The sequence below is a fragment of the Corvus hawaiiensis genome, chromosome 11 (assembly GCF_020740725.1).
Source record: "Corvus hawaiiensis isolate bCorHaw1 chromosome 11, bCorHaw1.pri.cur, whole genome shotgun sequence".
Lineage (NCBI taxonomy): Eukaryota > Metazoa > Chordata > Aves > Passeriformes > Corvidae > Corvus > Corvus hawaiiensis.
Window position 1 is genome coordinate 14322748 of NC_063223.1, and position 17984 is coordinate 14340731.

A 17984-nucleotide genomic window follows, 5' to 3' on the forward strand; every position below is an offset into this window, starting at 1 on the left:
AAGTCCTAATCTATTTTTCCCTTTGCTGCAATCTATTTTTGTGTTGCAGATCCATTTTACTCATACTTGGCTTTGTTAATTCCAATTTATTTTGACTGTTCCTTTGACAGGCCAACACCCAGAGTGAACACACACTTCCAATATTCTTGACCTTTTTTTATTATAAAGCACTTCAGACAAACTTTGATTCAAAACCAAACAGCTCTCATCTGTAAAAGGAAACTATTTTAAAACAGGATTCATAACGAAAATAGACTGTTCTTAAGCATCAACTTCAGTTAGAGCTCTTCTGTAACGAAATCTAAAGACAAAGCTGATGGGTCAAGAGCTATTCATTTCATATATACCGATAAAAGGGAGACTAAGATGTTACACACACACCATGGAGCATCTTATTGTTGATAATGAAGTAGGAACACTCGATAGTTAATTCTGGCCTGACAAAGCAGTCCAACATTTAAATATTCTTCAGTCCCAAAAGAGACAAACCATTAACATTTCTCATTCAATAACTAAGCCAGCCCTGGCTAAGGGTTAAAGCTACTTTAAAGCATCTAACATGATAAGCTTTTCATTTCATGTACTTCTCCTGTTGATCAGCCAAGATTTTTGCTGAGGATTTAGCATCATAGAAAAGTTCATTTATTTCTTCAATATGCTCTTTCTCAATGCTGTCTTTCCCATTAATCTTGGCAAGCAGGTTAGCTGGGGTCAGCAACTGCACAGCATACCTGTGATCAAACAGAGGCAGATGAGCAATTACAACTCAGCACATGCCAGGGAACTGAAGCTATGGAGGGGTGGGACATTTGCTGGGAAACACAGCTCTGCCACCAGTAAGAAAAAGTCAGCAAGCACTCCAGCACATGCATTCTTTAAAGGAGAAAAGAGGAGCATTACCACTCTTTTTTTAATGATTGTTAACACACCATGTCATTGTAACGGAGAGGTTTGTCTTGCTTCCAACAGTGAGTTATCTTACCATGAGTGGATTTAGACTCAGTCATGCTTAACAGAAAAGTGTGCCCAACTTACCTTAGGGTTGTCTTGGTACCAATTTCCCCTAAGTGGTTTAGAGCTTCTTCACTGATATTAATCCCTTCTGTCTGAGCACGGAGCTTTGTGATCTGTTGGGAAGAATAAGTGAGGTAGGAGTCCAAACAATTAACATGCTAAATTACTTTAATTAGCATCTATAAACTGTCAGCTTTGAGATGACATGCTACAAAACAAGATGGTGTGGAGAGTTACCCTGGTATAACTCACCACTAAACAAGAATTTGTAGAATTTTAAGTCTTTGAACAGGCAAATATAATGTTAAAAAAATTATTATCGCAAAAGGAAGGTGAAGTAACACATCCGGAGTGCTAACCCTTCATAGTAACTCTGCATGGTCAGCAAGGCCTACCTACTAATAAGGAGCAGAATATGAGAACTTAAACAAGAAAATGGAAAATACATGTGAGAAATCAGTGGCAGCTGGAGTCTTGTGGACACACCAGTTACTGGATTCTGCAATGTATCACTGATGCTATACAGCAGAGCCCTCCAAAAAGCCCTACAGAAAGCTACACCCTTCCCATAGCAGCTCACAACACACTTTTTATTCAATTGACAAGAAGACAGTAAAATAAATCAAAAAGTTACTTTCTATGATTCACCTATTCCTTCAAGAAAAAAAAAAATCACTAAGAAGAATCTAATCTTTCAAGAACAGTCTCAGGCTTGTACCAGTTTGAAGATCTTTACAAAGTTGGGGAGGAAGATATCACCAATAAGCCTGAGCATATAAAGCTGTAACAAAAGTGGCACAAGTCTCTCGGTAGTCTGTATTACCAGCTGAGTGATAAGGGGCAGACTGGATAATGATGTTGTGTTGTAGTGCTGAGATAACTCTGGAACTGCAAGCCTCATATAATACAGGTATTTTTCACTTTGGCAGCTTTGTAAACAAGATATCAAGAAGAGCTCGTTTAAATTAAAGCCATAAAAATGCGCTCAGGGAGCCAGGGTAGGGAGCAGAGTAAGAGAGGGGCTTGAAATGGCAGAAAGTTGGTGCTGAGATATGTACATTGACTATTGGCAATGCTGCTGCAAATCCCAATTTCAGGTTCAAGATTTTTACTTGCAGATCACCCAGATGTCCCCTTCCCTTCACTCACACACTGCTACTTTGTTCTTCCTCTGCTACAAACAACAAGGTATCAAATGCCACATCTTTAACAATGTTTTTTAAAAGAACTTTTTATGTAGCAACCTGGTAGAACACTACTGAAGGATTGGGGCCCAAGCCATTAACCCACCAGCTTGCTTACACATGGATTTACTATGGAATAGGAAAACAAGTGTTTATCAGGTAAAATACATTAGGAACAAAACATCTCAGTTATAACCTCTAATATCCAACAGGAGGCACATATGCAAAAAAGTTTGATTATAACAACACCTGACTAGAATAAGCATAAAAGTGAATTTTTTCCCTATTCTGGTTTCACCAAGGTTACTGTGTGTTTTGTCTCAGAGCAGCACTTCACAATGCGATTTCTACTTTATCAACATGCACAAAAAAGTATGTTGAACTGGTTATGAACAAACTTTCAGTAGATACATGACCAGATTCTGTGCTGATAAAGGAATCAATTGTGAAGGCAAGGGTCTCACACAGAAACATCATCTGCAGAAACCTCTTCCTAACATGAAAGACAAATGAGAGCAAAAATAGAGAATTAAACTTATGGGTGCCTTGTTTTTATCCCCCTTCCCCCCCAGCTGTAGTCAGTTAGAAGCCAGAGTTAAATGTAATAGCTCCTCCTCTTCTCCCATGAGAAGCTGCCATTCAAAAGCCTTAATTTAAGGGAAGATGAGATTATCTGACTATGGGAAAATGATTTATGAGGCCCAGAGTCTGGACTCTATTTTTAGCTTTAGGCAATGCTACTGTGAACATTTCCTTTCCTTCAGCCCTGGGGAGGGTGGAAATAACAGCACTTACCCCGCTCTTCTGAAAATCTTATCTGCATGGTAATACAGCACTAACTACACAGAATTCACTTACACTACAGGGAAGTCCACACAGTCTTTAATACCGCCAGGCTGAGTAAAAGTCACACATGAAAATTTGTTTTGTATAGAGACTAAACCTAATTGTATTGTTAAATCACTGGGCTGCTTCTACTGCAATCTACACCCTAATGCTTCAAAGTGTCCTTTAGGTACAAAAAAATCATCCTGAGAACAGCTCAGAACAGCATCAGTGAAAAGCTCCTCAAACCAAGTGAAATGAAGCTTTGCCTCTGCGTTTAAGTTCGATAAATGCCTGGCTTCACCTTGGCACTTATTCAGCAGCAGGAGACCATTATCTGGTGACAATGCTCTCCTCCACTGACACTATCTCTTAAATAATACAAAGAATTGACATGGTAAACCCTAATGTCTTCTGCATTGTGTCACTTCCCGGCATTGAGACGCTAATGAGGGGGGATCTTTGACACAATGCATCATAATGGCACCAAGCATTATAATCGATACACAATACATTGTGATGGCCCCACAGGAAAACTTCCAGGCATTTGGAAGGGTATCTCTGCAACACTTGCTGTGCTTACATTTCCAAACTTGACTTGAGGAGCATGAAAAGTCTCCCAGTTTTAGGAGACAGCCCCAGTACGTTAAAGCTACAGTACAGGGCATAAAGGCAAAAATGCAGCGCATGAGGTTGTATTCCTCAATCCCTTTCGTATCTCATGTGAGGGAAAAGCCCGAGGTCTGGGACTCAAGATCCCATTATGTGACACTTCAACTTACACCACCTGAAAAAGCACTACCTGCTGAAATCTGCAAACTATAGAAAGCACACCAGTGCAAGAGATTTCTTCAGCTGACAGTTGATGCCTTCCCGCAAGTGAGGTGCCACTTTCAGCCCCAGATGTGCATAGCAACTCCTCAGTGGCTGGAAGTCAGACAGAGAAGTTGGGTGCAGTTTTAACCAGCTCACTGTATTGGCTCCTAGAGAAGCAGGCTTTTAACAAGCAGGAAGCTTTCTGGCACAAGCCCTGGTGACCACAGAGTCAGACAGCTCTACAGTAACAGAACAGGCAGAAGCTGGGCACAACTTTGGGGACTTGTAACAAGTTCTTTAAAACGCTGTGCATACCTGCTTCATTTCTTGGGGTGTATAGAGCATGGTTCGGATAATCATTACTCGATCCAGCAGGTCCAATGGTATTCCATGAGGAGATACGATATCCTCTGTGCCTCTAGAGGAGAAACCAAACAGAAAGACATCACACACTAGTTTGAGTTCAGTACATTGATTGGGTTAAAATAAGTAGAAAGTGACTATACTAGTTTACAATTGTTGTGTGTCCACAGAGACACACACCCATGGGTCAGAGACAGGAAATATTCTGGTCTAACGTTCATTCCAGACAGCCCCAAGGAAACAAATACTATTGCTGGAGCTCTTAAACATGCCATTCAAAAATAGTGAGAGGTGCTTTCCTGCCTTTTATCTCACAATACAGTCTTATCTAATGTTCCAAGGTATCTTCCAGCAAGGAAAAAATCATTCTTACTAAGTTGTTTAGCAGGATCAGCAGAAATTATATATACTATCATCCATCTGGAGAACATGCCCTGTTGCTGAGCAAGCCATTCTTTCCCCAGTCCCTCCAGTGAATAGTTCAGTGGTTTACATTCCATGCTTGCAATCCAGCAAACTGAGAAGTGCAGGTCTCTGTATGAAGGACAGGGCAGGATCTAGATCCCCAACCATTTTATTTGTTTGATGTACAACACCCAACAGCAAAGCCTGCAGATACGTGTACTCTTGGTTTCCCAAGACCACCATAATTTGCTGTGAAGTCAAGAGTGAAAGATACCTAGATTCAATTTATGACCATTGCAGAGATCGCAGTAAAAACAGTGAAGTGCTGGTAAAGAACTATATTTCTAAGTTCAGTGTTAGTATTTAGGCACTGCAACTCTTGCCATGGTCCTCCAATACTAGATGCCACTGTTATATGGAAAACTTCCTTTCTTAAATCACAGCTTTTTCATAACAAGATCCACAGTGAATCCATGCTGACAGATCTCTACTTCCTTTACTCTTACAGTCTTTTTGTATCTTTGCAAAGAGAATGCTGTAATGTCCACCTTAAACATTTTCGAAGGGCTTATCATTTTCACTTTTAAGCAATGCAAACAGAGGAAGATTAATACCAGATGAACCACTATGAGGGAAAGGAAAAGCTGGTTATACAGCTGAATTAAATTAATTCAAAGAGTAGCAATCATTGTTAATGACAGCTTGTTTAGACATAATTAGACCTAGACCACAAACTAGTAGCAGAACTTACAGAAGAGCCTGAAATAGGAGAGCACTTTTACTGAACATGCAAAGAATGCTTTTTGTGGGTGCAAAATATCAAAGTGAAGGCACAAAGTGAAATGAAGATGAAAAACAAGTTGGTTGGCAAGACTGAAGAATCACAAAAAGCCAGACCAACATAGCAGGGAAAGGGAGAGGCTGAACTGTGACACATATAAGAGTAAGAACAAGAAGCTGAAGTCTGATGGAATTAGGATAGTAAACAGCAAAATAATCCAGAAGCAGGAAACAATGATTATTAGAGGTTTGTAGCTCTGGTGTTTTTGATGTCACTAATGTGCAGGCAACAGATGTACTGAGGTATACAATAAGAATGGTAACTGTTACAGATCACCCAGGAAGTGAAACAATTCAGAAGCTGTTAGAGGAGGAGAGATGTGCTAGGGGAAAGGAGGAATTTCAGTCAGCCTGGCATTAAATGCTTGTCCCATCATGAAGCTTATGAGCAGCTTTTGAGCGCTGATGCACCTTGCAACTCATGCAGAGGATTATCACAGGTGTCAGTGTCACAGACAAAAGCCTTCAAAGATTGTAACTCTACTGATACAGCTAATTCCAAGGTTTATGGACCAATGCAAACTGGAAAATTCAAGTTTTGATGTCATACCTGATAATGCAGTTTCCTCGGTTGGAAGCAAAGATGACAATGGGGGAAATAGAAGATTCCAGAGCTCGGTGCAGGTATGTGAAACACTCAATATCCAGCATGTGAACCTCATCCACAAAGAGCACACCTGGCACTAGCTCTGCAATGCCTTGATCGATGTATTTGTTCACCACCTTATTTATCTCTCCTCGAAGTTTGTCTGAGAACAAAAAGAAACTGTTGGTTGTTCTGCTAGGGAACAATAGGTCAGTAGGTAAAGACTGAAGCAAGGAAAATTCTTCTTAAACTTTTTCATGGTTTGCTATCTTACTACCACAAGGAAAATATCTGCGACACTAAAATTTTGTGGCATTTCATACTGTACTGGGGAGCCATCTGTGCAACAAACTATTTAAAAATTGCATTTCTCACACTTACGAAGAATTGATTGTTGGAGGTTTGTGGAGTTTGGTGTGGGGAGTGAAGAAGTCAGTCAAACATCAGTTTAAAACATGAAACTTACTGAAGTTTCCAAGCATAGCTGAAAAGAACATCACTGAAAGAATGAAATCTTTTTATTCTATTTCAGCAAAGAAGTTGTGTTTAACAAAAAAAAAGGCTATATAAGTTTCTGTGAACCTACTACTCTCAAAGCTATGCCAGATATTACATCAATAAATCTGGTATTAGAATAAGCAAAGCAACCTCTGGGACAGACAAAATACTTCAAAAGATGGCCATTGAGTTAGGTATTGAAACAGATTTTGATTTAAATTTAGATAGTCACTTAGTGAAGCATCATTTCTTTCAAAGCAAAAAGGAGAACACATCTGTCTGTAGATACTGTTTTCTCCAAACACCTGTAGTTAAGATAGGAAGAGCAGCAGTGCATGTGGAGCATCAGGTCCTTAGACAGCTGTTCCAGAGGTGCCATTTTTCTATTCCACCAAAATTCAGTATGGTTGCTACAACATTTTTTAGACGTTGTGTATTACTGCTGTTCAGTTTGGCTCTTTGTTGAAAGCCTGAATCTCACACTGTGGCAGGAATGTTGTGGGAAGGGGGATGGCACTGCCATTCCGACCTCTCCCCAGGAAGATGGGTGCAGAGCAGTGTATACATTTTTCCCACTATATGCATGAACTTGTTGCACTGTCTCCAGCCACTGCAATTCTAGCAACTGTATCACTGCTTTGTGAAATCGGAGTATTTATGAATATGTATTATGTAGGCATTCATTTCAATATTGTTACTCTATTTTCTAATCCTTTTCTAACTGGAAAACACATAGATTATATTGGTCTCAAAATACCATACAGGTTTCATACCAGTGATTTCAGTTTTCTTAGGCTTCATCAACTGTCCCATCATAGAAAGGATGTCTTGCCCTCCCTAGAAAAACAAAGTTACAGATCAGCTATGAGGTCATGTATAAAGCACATACCTGGGGAATTTTATAGATCAGGAATTGGTCAAAGAAGTTGTTTCTTACAGTTAACTTGACATTTTATATCAGCAGTCTTTGATAATAGGTCTTTGTCAAGGTTTAGGCCATTTCACCACAACAGTATTCTAAACATAATCACCTATCTACCTCCTCATCCTTTGTTCAGCCTTGCTCATTTGGAGAGCATAAAAAATCAAAATGAGATATCCTCTCTTAAAAAAACTGTCACAGAGAAAATCTTGAGGAATGAATTTGTCAGGGAACACAGAGACTTCGATTGCCTGCATGCACAGTAGGTGTTCAGCCTGTCAACATGGGAAGAATTATTCTAAATTTTATGACTTTTGAATACCATTATTTTTATCAAATAAATTTTTTTTTGTAAATAAGGAGGTTTATTTTGAAATTGAGTAAGTTAAAGAGTTGTATTGTTATACTGTAGGGATTCCAGCCTTTAAACTTGTTAATGACTTTGTTTTTGACACAGACAAAATTCTCTCAAGAGTGAACAAGACACAGCAAGAAGTAATTCTCCTATTTTTTTTTTCTGCAATACATGCAGAGCTCTACTGAAACTCACAAAGAAGTTTAACAAGTGGCTATGAAACATTTCTGAACAAAGGGAGGACATCAGTGGAATCCACAGCGGACAAAAATACTTAGTACCTCAGTCCTTGCAGTTGCCATTTCACAGCCATGAAACCATAAACACAGAGCAGAATAAATTAATTTGCATTCAGAATTTCCAAGAAATGAAATGATGCAGGTCTGGCTGCTGCTACCTCACACCTGTAGGCAGCTTTCCTTCTGGAGAGAAAGCAATAATCTCTTTTCCTGGTCAGAGGAAACAGCCCACATCACTCTTTTCCTGCAAGTGATGGGGCACAGTGGTGGAGGGAAAGAGAGCAGGGTCTAGATTATGCATTAACTGTGAAGGTGGTGGATCCCAACCACGTGGAAGCTCTTCTACAACTCCAAGACTGTTCTTTGTAGTGCTAGAGTGTTACTCTGACCAGTATTCCATGATCAGGTGCATGAATTTTCAGGAAGCAACTGCATCTTTAACCTCCATGGCAGGGCCCTGAAGGCAGGCAGCTGCAGCATGACCTCCCTGAGGAGGGAAGAGCTAGACTGGCCTTCAAGGTGTAACACCCACTGCTTTTCCTACAGTGGAATCTTTGAGGGTGAGTGAGTTAGCTCAACTTCCTACATCTCAATTATTCTCGTAACATCACATCTATGTCAAATAATTTTTCTGAAAAGACTTCATCTGTGAAGTCAGATACCTGAGGTCGAGCATTGGCCACATCCAAGTCATGCAGGGTGACATCCTGAATAATTTCCTTTTTCTTGTGCACATCACCTTTTGGCAAGGGAACATACTCTTCAGCTTCAAGGTCAAATTCCGTAGCATAGATATCACACCTGCCTTGCCTCTGAGGAACAGCAAAGAGAAATCCAGGTATAGAATTAATTTCAGTTCCAAAACCTTGAGTGACATGAACTCGATAACGGGGTTAGTTCACAATTCCAGTTCTGACAAGCTTCAGCTGACAATCCAGACATCCCACTCCCTGCTTAGCAACAGGCATACCCTATCTACTGATCAAAGCTCAAACACTCTGTTGAAAAACGCCTGATATTTTCAGTGGCAAGAATATTCCATTTCTCTCTCCCCTTCTTTTAACCGTATGCAATTCTTGCTAAAGGACAAATCCAGCAGATTAACCAGAGATTGGGAGAACTGTTCAAGACTCCTTTGTAGGTGGGTGATTTATTATATGATAGAAAATATTATGCTCATCCATTAAACAGCAAGTATCACTATACACTTACTTTCTAAATCAGATATGAAAAGAATGCTAAGTAATGCAGTATTCCCTTCTACATGTATATATCTTGTGGAGAAAATACCAGAGCGATAAAAGAAAGATTAAATACGCTGCACATGTCAGCCTGAAAATGACTAAAGTTGCTTGGTTTTTCCCCTCTTCCCTAAGAGATGCCTTGATCTTACAGAAAAGAAAACTCATCCAGACAGCATCAGTGATAGCTTCCTTGCCAGATGACCTTAATTGTGAACCGGATCACCATGTTCTTTGGGTGCAAAAGAGACTTTTCTCTCCAGATAAGGACAGCACTGGGCTCTTTTTAAAATTTCCATGTAACCATTTTGTGTCAGTTAAGGTTAATAAATCAGAGAGCCTTCTGACAAAGGCAGAGAAAGGTCTACAAGAAACATACACCTGCATAAAAGTACAGAACTTTTCTTTTACCTTGACAGCTCCACTGTTTGCCTCAATATAAATAACGTCACCAGTTTCCACTCGCTCCTTCTGCAAGCTTTCAAAAATGCTCGGGTCCAGCTGGAGACAAGCAAACAGCACAGTTGGTCAAAACAGTTCCATATTGTTATGGTAATCAAGGTAAAGAAATTCAGTTTGAAGCTCACTCCCACCAGACAAAATTAAACTGCAACTCACCCCGACAACACCTCTAGGATTTTATAAAGCTGTAACATTTGGAGTAGGGATAGAGAATAAATCTGAAAGATGCACAGAACTCACTGTCTTACCAAAAAAATCTGCTATCCAAAAGGAAGTGACAGTGCCAGAAACATAATGGTACCAGCTACAAAACATACCTCTAAGTAATGTGACAATGTATTTATACCTAGGAAACAGTAGTTCTCTAGATTTCTAGGAAAACTTTTATAAAAAAAATCTGGCTATAGCATTGAATTATGTTCCTTGATTTCTTGAGTCCTTATCCTCTGTGGAGCTCTGTGAGGGAGAGTGGGTGTGGAATACATTAGATGCCTTTGTTTCTCTTGGTACATGTTTATTCACTTTTGCTCTTCATTTCCTTCAGAGTGAACAAATGAAAGATGATACTTAACAGCAGAGACAGCTTTTAGTTCTCTCCTAGTCTGACGGGGAAATTGAATGGAGACAAGAAAACAAAAGGAAATTGGGCCTGAGCTGGCAACACACCAGCTCAATTTCCAGTTCTCTATCAAATATTCACTAGAGCATGACACCCCATGCAGAAAGAAAGGATGTGACAGAAAGAACAATTTATACTTAAACAAGCAATATTTCCCTAGCCAAATCCTCAAAAATTTGGTTCCTGACAATTAGGAAAACAAAACCAAACAAGGCCTTTCTTGTATGTTTATTACCATGAACATGAATTTATAGCCAGGGTCAGAGTGTATCACAGACTGAGACAGAACAAAGTTCAGACTGCCAGCTCAGCCCATTTTTTGTGGTACTAGAGATCAGCAAAACTGTATCAAGATCTCTTCCTACTAAAACTCACCTTTAACTCACTGAAGACATACAGTTATGTGCTGCCAGAGAAATAACAGCAGCTGCTAACCAAGTGATGATGGGTTTATCTCCTATTTCAATTAGTAGGAGACAAGACCAATATCCAAATATTCTACATAAAGCAGATAAACATGAACAGTCAGGATAAAGCTGTCTAGCCAAAGAAAGCAGCCTCCTGGCAGCCCCACTTGACAGAGATGGAGATCAAGAGCTTGAAATGGAAATAAGAAGTGCCAAAAATAGAAGCTGCTAACTCGAAATACTTAAGGAAATCTCTGAGACTCTACCACACGTACCTTCAACTGTTTGGTTCCCTTTGCAGTTTTGAGTCCTATAATTACATGGCTGATGGTTTTGCCATATCCCCCCATAGGGTTCTCAGTCTCACAGGGAGTTAGTTCTGTGACTTCTCCTTCATAAACCTCCTTGGTCTCTTTAATCCTCAGCCCTGCAAGAAATTGTTTAGAATAGTTTCAGTATACACTTAGGAGTCTGCTGCTTTACTGTCAAAAAAATGTAACATATGGTTAGGCTGCATTACATTTCATGGTAAAATTTTACTTTTATAGGCAGAAAGATGAATTATTGTTCTCTTCTTCAATTTTAAGTGAGAATACTCATCCTGTGCATCAGAATGAAAGCTCAGCCCAAGTTCTGACCTGCTAAGAAGTTCATTAAACTTTTAGAAATTACTTTTTTCCAACTCATTATTACTAGTTTTTGAAGCAAATGTTAGGATCCTCTGTCTCTTTTCCCTCCCACAAAGAGGGAATTTGCTTGATTTTTTTCCCCTGTGCTAAGCCAGAAACACAGATCATCTTCTGAAACTAGTGACATTAATTTAACAGTGAGTTTTACACAATTTTTGGACCATCAGAAAAGCCCTGCAAAGTTAACAAAAAGATAGGAGAAAAAAAAAAAGTAACTCCATAAAAAACTTGACATTTTAGCAACTGAGGTAAAAATATTACATAAATTGATTAACAGGTATTGTGCTAGAACATCATAAAATTACTAAGGGGTTATTGTATAATTTCAAATATTTCTCAAGTTAATAGCAAAAGCTGAGCTAGACAAAATCTAGCAGAAACTGCTACAATGCAAATTTAAAACTATTTCAAAATAGCTGAAAATTACATCCTCACTTTGTTACTTTTCAGACAGACAAGCAATCATTAGAGTATCTGGTTCTAGTTTGTGTTTTTCTGCTCTAGTCACAACTACTGTTTAAATAACTAGGTTATTTTAAATTGATAATATTGAGCTGATGAGATTTACAGGTAGACCGTTTCAAAGCAAACCCACTATCATCACCACCACCACTACAATTATGTACGTTCTAACTACATAGAAGTTCAAAGAATCCACATCTGAAGAACTCTATGAAGTATTTTATGAGACACACATGCCATACGAAAAATAATGAATGGGCTGGAACAAGATATAAGGAAGTCATCCTGCCCAGTCTGAGGGTATTGTGACTCTATAACTTTCCTTGTTCCGTAACTTTTCATTTTGCTTTGAAATAGATCAGACACTTCACCAGTAATTTTGAGCTGCTGATAGGGGCTATAAAGAACTGACAAATACGAGTCTGTCTCCCTCTACTGGGCCTAAATCCAAACCAGGATATGAAATGCGAGAAACAGCGTAACTGTGGATAACATGACAAATTCTTGGTAAGAAATGATTGCTTCCTCTTACTTAAGACTACATAAAAAGTTGTGTATGAAGTTAATTTCAGTAATTTTAAAAATATTTTTCAGGTATGTCAAAACACCAGACAGAAATTAATGAACCTTTGAGTTATAAAACTGACCTAGACGAGGCTGCATCACACTGGCTCATATGCAAGGAGTGTGAAGCAATATGGGAATTTGCACATTGAAACTGCTGTTGTCACAAACTGGACCAGGTTTGCGTGTTCTTTTTGTTTTGCTTTTAAACTTGCAGCACAAGTTCTACTCTGCTCTGAAAACCTGGCAGCCTGTTTGTGTTTAGGGTACAATTTGTATGCTGCTGAAGCATGCAATGAATCTTCCAGTTCCATTACATCTGAAAAGAATCCAGTTCACGTGCTCATTCTGTTCACCAACACAAGTCAAAGCCAAGTCAGCAAGGGCAAACGCAGGGATTTGCTTCAGAAGCCTGCCTCTAATCCAGACTAATGTGCTTTTAAGAGATGTGTCTGTAGAAAATATTTACAGATGAACATGATCTGAACAAAGGTAATTGATGCTTTGAACTTGCTGCTGATTATCCTTTGATTTCAAATTAATCTGCATGTTTCAACTATGAACTTCATTCTCAAAAGAGTTCTTAGAGAGATCTACTTCCAAATCAGACACAAATCCAAGGCAGCAATTGTGGGCTATTTCATGTTTTGGTTCAACAGCACTCCATGGAGCTAAACAGTGCTTGCTTGACTCACTGGCAGGTACAACCTGGCAACACAAGGAACAGTCATACTATTGAAGTGGCTACTGCAGCAGTTATTTTTGATTGCAACTGAGCTCTAACATTAGCTGCTATCATCATCTTCACCAGCTGCTAATGAGCCCTATACTGGATTAATCTATCCCAGGTTAAATTTCTTTTAACCCATACAGCAATTCGATCTGCTCATTTCCCACTCTGTCCTTTTATATTTCTTACATATTATAAGCTCTCTACTGCATCCCAAACACTACTTGGCCTTGAGACTATGTCAAGTCTGTTATTAAAAGACTCTAAACAATAACAATTCTGTGAAGTCAGAGTAACTCCTACTTTCTTATAAAGTGATGGGTCCAAACCAGTCAGACTCTGTAATTTCCAAGAAAAAAACCCCAACCATTAGGTAAAAAAATTGGTATTAACATCTCTGATAATTAAATCAGGTGGCTAAACCCCTTGAAAGTAAAACCATTATATGAGCAATGATGATGTACACAGAAGCTGCTACCAAGGAACCATACAAAAAGCCAAAACTCAGTAATACCTAAATGAATACTTCAAGTACTGATGGATGGGTGAGTTGAAGGTTCCCTTGCACCCAGACCCAGCTGCCACTGCACAGAATCATTTTTTTAAAAATGCACCCTTGTAAAGTATTTCTTTATCAAGCAGGGAAGCTAAAACCTACCTGAGATTAAAACCCAACTGGAAAGTGTTTCATTACAAGAAATGGTGATTACTAGTCCTTTAAAATATTTCATAGAATTTTTTCTTACATTCATAAAAATATTCAATAAAGGCTTTGTTATGAAAATGTGACATGCAATTCAACAGAAAGGAATAAAAGAAGTTCCATCTTTCATTAACACTAATATTTGTTTAGAAGTGTCTCTCTATTGACATTCAGGGAATGCAGGGAACTAACAATGTAGCTGGCTGTTAAACCTCAGAGAGTTAAAATACTGCTATCTCTAGAAATGACAACATGGATGGCATAAGTTTCATCTGTTGGTTCAGGTTTCCAAATCTCTGACAGGGAACTTCATCACATCAAGGAAATTTTGCAGACTACTGAGTCTCCGTCTTCCCTCCCCCAGGCCCTGCCAGTTTCATGGTAACCAGAAGACCAGAGACTACTGAAAGTTGCTCTCTTATAAGTCAAAGGAATACTTTTGTTTCACTGAAGAACTGAGAGACTTCTTCACCCTGCTGCTGCCAGATGAAGTCCAAGAGGAAACATGGTACTGAAACAGGAAAATGAACTGTTAATACGTTCAGGACTAAAATCAACTGGGCTCTCTTTAGCCAATCCTCACACAAATAAGGGCCACTTCTGTCTGCATTTATCAGCTGTCAGCAGCAATCATATAAGAGATTTTAGACAGTCACTGAGGCTGTGTTGCAAATAAAGCCAATTTACATCAAACTTGTAAATGCACCGTAGACTTGAGGAAGACATTGAGTTGAAGTGTGTGCTTGCTGGAACAGTAAGTCAGGCTAATGCTGCTGTTTGGGAGCTCCTGATTAAGACTGTTTAGTAGGGTGAAATCACTAAAACAAAAAAAATGGGAGGAGAATTTCTGTCTGTAAGTATTTCTGCTAACGTAAGAAATTAAAAATTATTTTTTCTTTCAGCTTTATTCAGTCACAGGCAAAACGGAGAGGTGAATGTGGAGGACGAGAGAATAATTTGGTGAAGTATAAACCATAATACAATAACTAAGTTACAGTTTGTAAACAGAAAACCTGACTCCACTAAGTGTGAAAGAGATTCACTAAATTAGGACTGAAGAAAATAAGCATACAAAAATATGAGAACATTGTGACCACTGGAAACTTCTTATTTTTTAGGTGACTGGAAAAAAGCAAAGTAAGCATCATGCAAATACTTAATTCTTCTTTTCCTGAAACTTACCAATTGCACGTCGGAAGTTTTCCATTAGGACTTCTGTTTTCTTGATCTCAGTGGAATAGACCTCACTTCCAACCATAGGACAAAAGGGAACTTTGCTTCCCAGTTCCTGAGCAATAGCTAAAGCCAAAGCAGTCTTTAAAAGGAAAAAAAAAAAAACAAAACCAAATACAAAAGCCAGATATTAATTTTGAAGAGAATTAAGGATTCTTTTTCCACAAAGTTAATTTTCCTCATTATATCACTTTCTATATATCAACTATCAATTTAATAGTAAGACTATTCTGTCTGACATACATTTCTCACATATAACAACCCTCCTTCAACACAGGTGACTTTGGCCAAAGACTTTTAAAAAACCTTAAAGAGCCAATACTGGGCATTTGAATGCAAAAAGCCTTAAATAGCATGGGGAAAAAAGTAAACCAAACAAAAACTATTCTGGCTTTAACTATAAAAGTAACTTCTAAAACTTTTTCAGAGCCTGTGTTACCTATGTGTTTACTACCCTACAAGAGGTGGGTTCACACTAAAGATGCTGAACACACCACTGGATACTGCAAGTGTCGACGACATGGCAAAAGTAAAAGTATAAAGTAGGAAACTATACCAATACACCGATTGAAAAAAAATTCTGGTAGATGAAAACATTTTCTAACCACTACCCTAAAACAGTTTTGACAACAAATTAGAATAGATTTGGAAATATTTTATTTCATAACAAAATAGAAAAATAGTACCTTGCCAGTTCCAGGAGGTCCTGCCAACAGCACAGCTCTGCCAGCCATTTTTTTGCTTTTGATTAGCTCCACTATAACCCCACACGCCTATAAGTTAAGTATTTACACTGTTAACACAAGTACTGCTATAGCATCTTTTGTTCCAACACTACCTAATGAGTTTAGAAAAAATAGCTTTTACAAAAAGTAAAGATTTCAATTTCATGCACACAAAAAGAAAAACAAGATCAGAAAAACGTGATTTCTACAATTATTTTATCTAACACAGACATTAAAAATCACAGACAAGATAACTCAATCTGCGAGCTCTGACTCCTCTTCCCTCCCGCAGTCCCACACGCAGAGAGAGGTTGGAAAGTAAAGCAGGAGATCAATCTTCGCTGCCTGAGCCGCAGATCCTCTACAGATCCTCTTTCACGGCCAGGCTGGATGGCGCTCCGAACAACCTGGTCCAGGGGAAGGTGTCCCTGCCCACGGCAGGGGGCTTGGAATGAGATGATCTTTAAGATCCCTTCCAACCCAAAGCATTCTGTGATTCTGTGAGGCTTTTATCCGAACACCGCACTGAAACGGATGCTCGAATCCCTACTTGCACCAAATCTGTTAACTTTTGGTTGGTTCCGTTGCCTGTAACACCCCAATTTCTACGCCCGACACCCGGGAGACCGTCACCGTCCTCGCACAGGCGGGAACGGAGCAAGTACAGTCCCGATCGCCCCCATAGCATCTCACACGGCAGCAGCGACACGGGGGAGCCCAGGCACGACTCTCACTCGCTGTCGGGACTTGTCAGACGCCCCGGCCCGGCCCGGCCCGGCCCCGCGCTCACCTCCCGCGCATTCTCCTGCCCCACGAGCCCGGCCCCCGCCGGCTTGGCGGCGCCGCTCTCGTCCAGCCCCAGCCCCTTGACATGGCTGTGGGCGGCGATGCGCTGGGTCTTCGAGGTGCTCTTCACCTCCTCGATCTTCATGGCGGGGCAGGGGCAGCGCAGGGGCAGCTCCGGCCCGGCCGCCCCGCGCTCCTCGCACGCGGCCCGCGCGTTACCGGGGCTCCCGGCGCGCGCCCGACGCGCCCCGCCCCCGCCCCGCCATTGGCCCCCGTCACGGCGCTCTCGGCGCTCATTGGGCGCGGGGCCTGCCCGTCACCCGCAGGGGCGCAGGTTTTTAGGGTCCGCCCGCCCGTTTCCGCGTGCGGCGCGTGCGGAGGGTCCGGGCGGGCGCGGGCGCTGCGGAGGAGTTGGGCCGGGAAGGGGAGAAGTGATGGAGTCACTGTCCCTGAGGGTGCTCGGGGAAACACTGGACGGGGCACTCGGTGCCAGGGTCTGGGATCTGGGAACCTGCAGTTCCAGTGAGTTCTCCTTGTTGGTAGATATTGTGATCTCTCCCACAAAGAAGACAGGGGATTCTTCCCATGGATATATAGAGTTGTCTGGGATTATAAAACCCTGGCCGTGTCTGCAATTTTTAAACCCTGTCGATGAATGTGGTATGAAGCAGGACTGATGCCTGGTGGCATATTGGCTTTCCCGTGCACTGCCAGGGGAATTGCAAAAGCAGTCCTGTGACAGCACAAGCTTCTAGAGAAGTTTTAGGGAGGATGGGAGTTACGGTTCAATTTGCAAAAGCCCAGTGAACCACATACATGCTATTCATTCCCTCTTTGTTCAAGAGCTTCCATTAGTTTTGTTATAAATGTCATTTGGCAAAGACAAGACTTTGCTATTTGTTGCTTTCTTTTTCTGTTAATTTTTCTGTCAGTTTATATTTACATATTCTAGTTTAAAATTGTAATTGCAATATAATTGCACACATGTGTGGTTCAACACCTTTGTAAGGGTATCCTACTATACAACTGTTCAGCTAAGAATTTTGGCCAACAAATATGAGCCATTCTTTAAATAATTAGAAAAGCATGTATGCCATTAGACACGGTACATCCTCTCAGGGTCATATTAGTCACAGAACACAAATGCCTAATAGGTACTGAATTGCTGACTTTTTCCTTTGTAAAAGAGCAAATATACAACTTTGATTTCTCCAGTGCATTAAACTGCCGCAAGTGCTGTGGGTAAGTCTGGTCAGAGTTCAAGTTTCTGCCAGTTCTGGAAGGATAATTAGCAAGTCTGGTAAGAGCTCTGAAGG

General features: G+C 40.3%; 1 protein-coding gene across 1 annotated transcript; it reads right to left on the reverse strand.

Annotated features, from left to right (window-relative positions):
• Positions 1-141: 141 nt before the first annotated feature.
• On the reverse strand, positions 142-16899 carry RUVBL1 (RuvB like AAA ATPase 1). The gene is made up of 11 exons (XM_048315966.1): positions 16673-16899; positions 15844-15930; positions 15107-15239; positions 11052-11203; positions 9700-9789; positions 8710-8859; positions 7305-7368; positions 5998-6196; positions 4155-4257; positions 1036-1127; positions 142-731 (listed from the first exon to the last, which is right to left on the reverse strand). The coding sequence occupies exons 1-11, from the start codon at positions 16811-16813 to the stop codon at positions 572-574; spliced, it is 1371 nt and encodes a 456-aa protein (XP_048171923.1). The 5' UTR covers positions 16814-16899; the 3' UTR covers positions 142-571.
• Between the last annotated feature and the right edge of the window lie 1085 nt (positions 16900-17984).

What these genes read in the sequence shown, in the direction of transcription:
- RUVBL1 (XM_048315966.1), bottom strand. Translation starts at nt 16,813, where the DNA reads ATGAAGATCGAGGAGGTGAAGAGCACCTCGAAGACCCAGCGCATCGCC. An exon ending in CAAACAGTGGAGCTGTCAAG is followed by an intron (nt 8,860 to 9,699) that starts GTAAAAGAAAAG and finishes GCTGTTCCTCAG; the next exon opens with AGGCAAGGCAGGTGTGATAT. An exon ending in GGTACCAAGACAACCCTAAG is followed by an intron (nt 732 to 1,035) that starts GTAAGTTGGGCA and finishes GTTTGATCACAG; the next exon opens with GTATGCTGTGCAGTTGCTGA.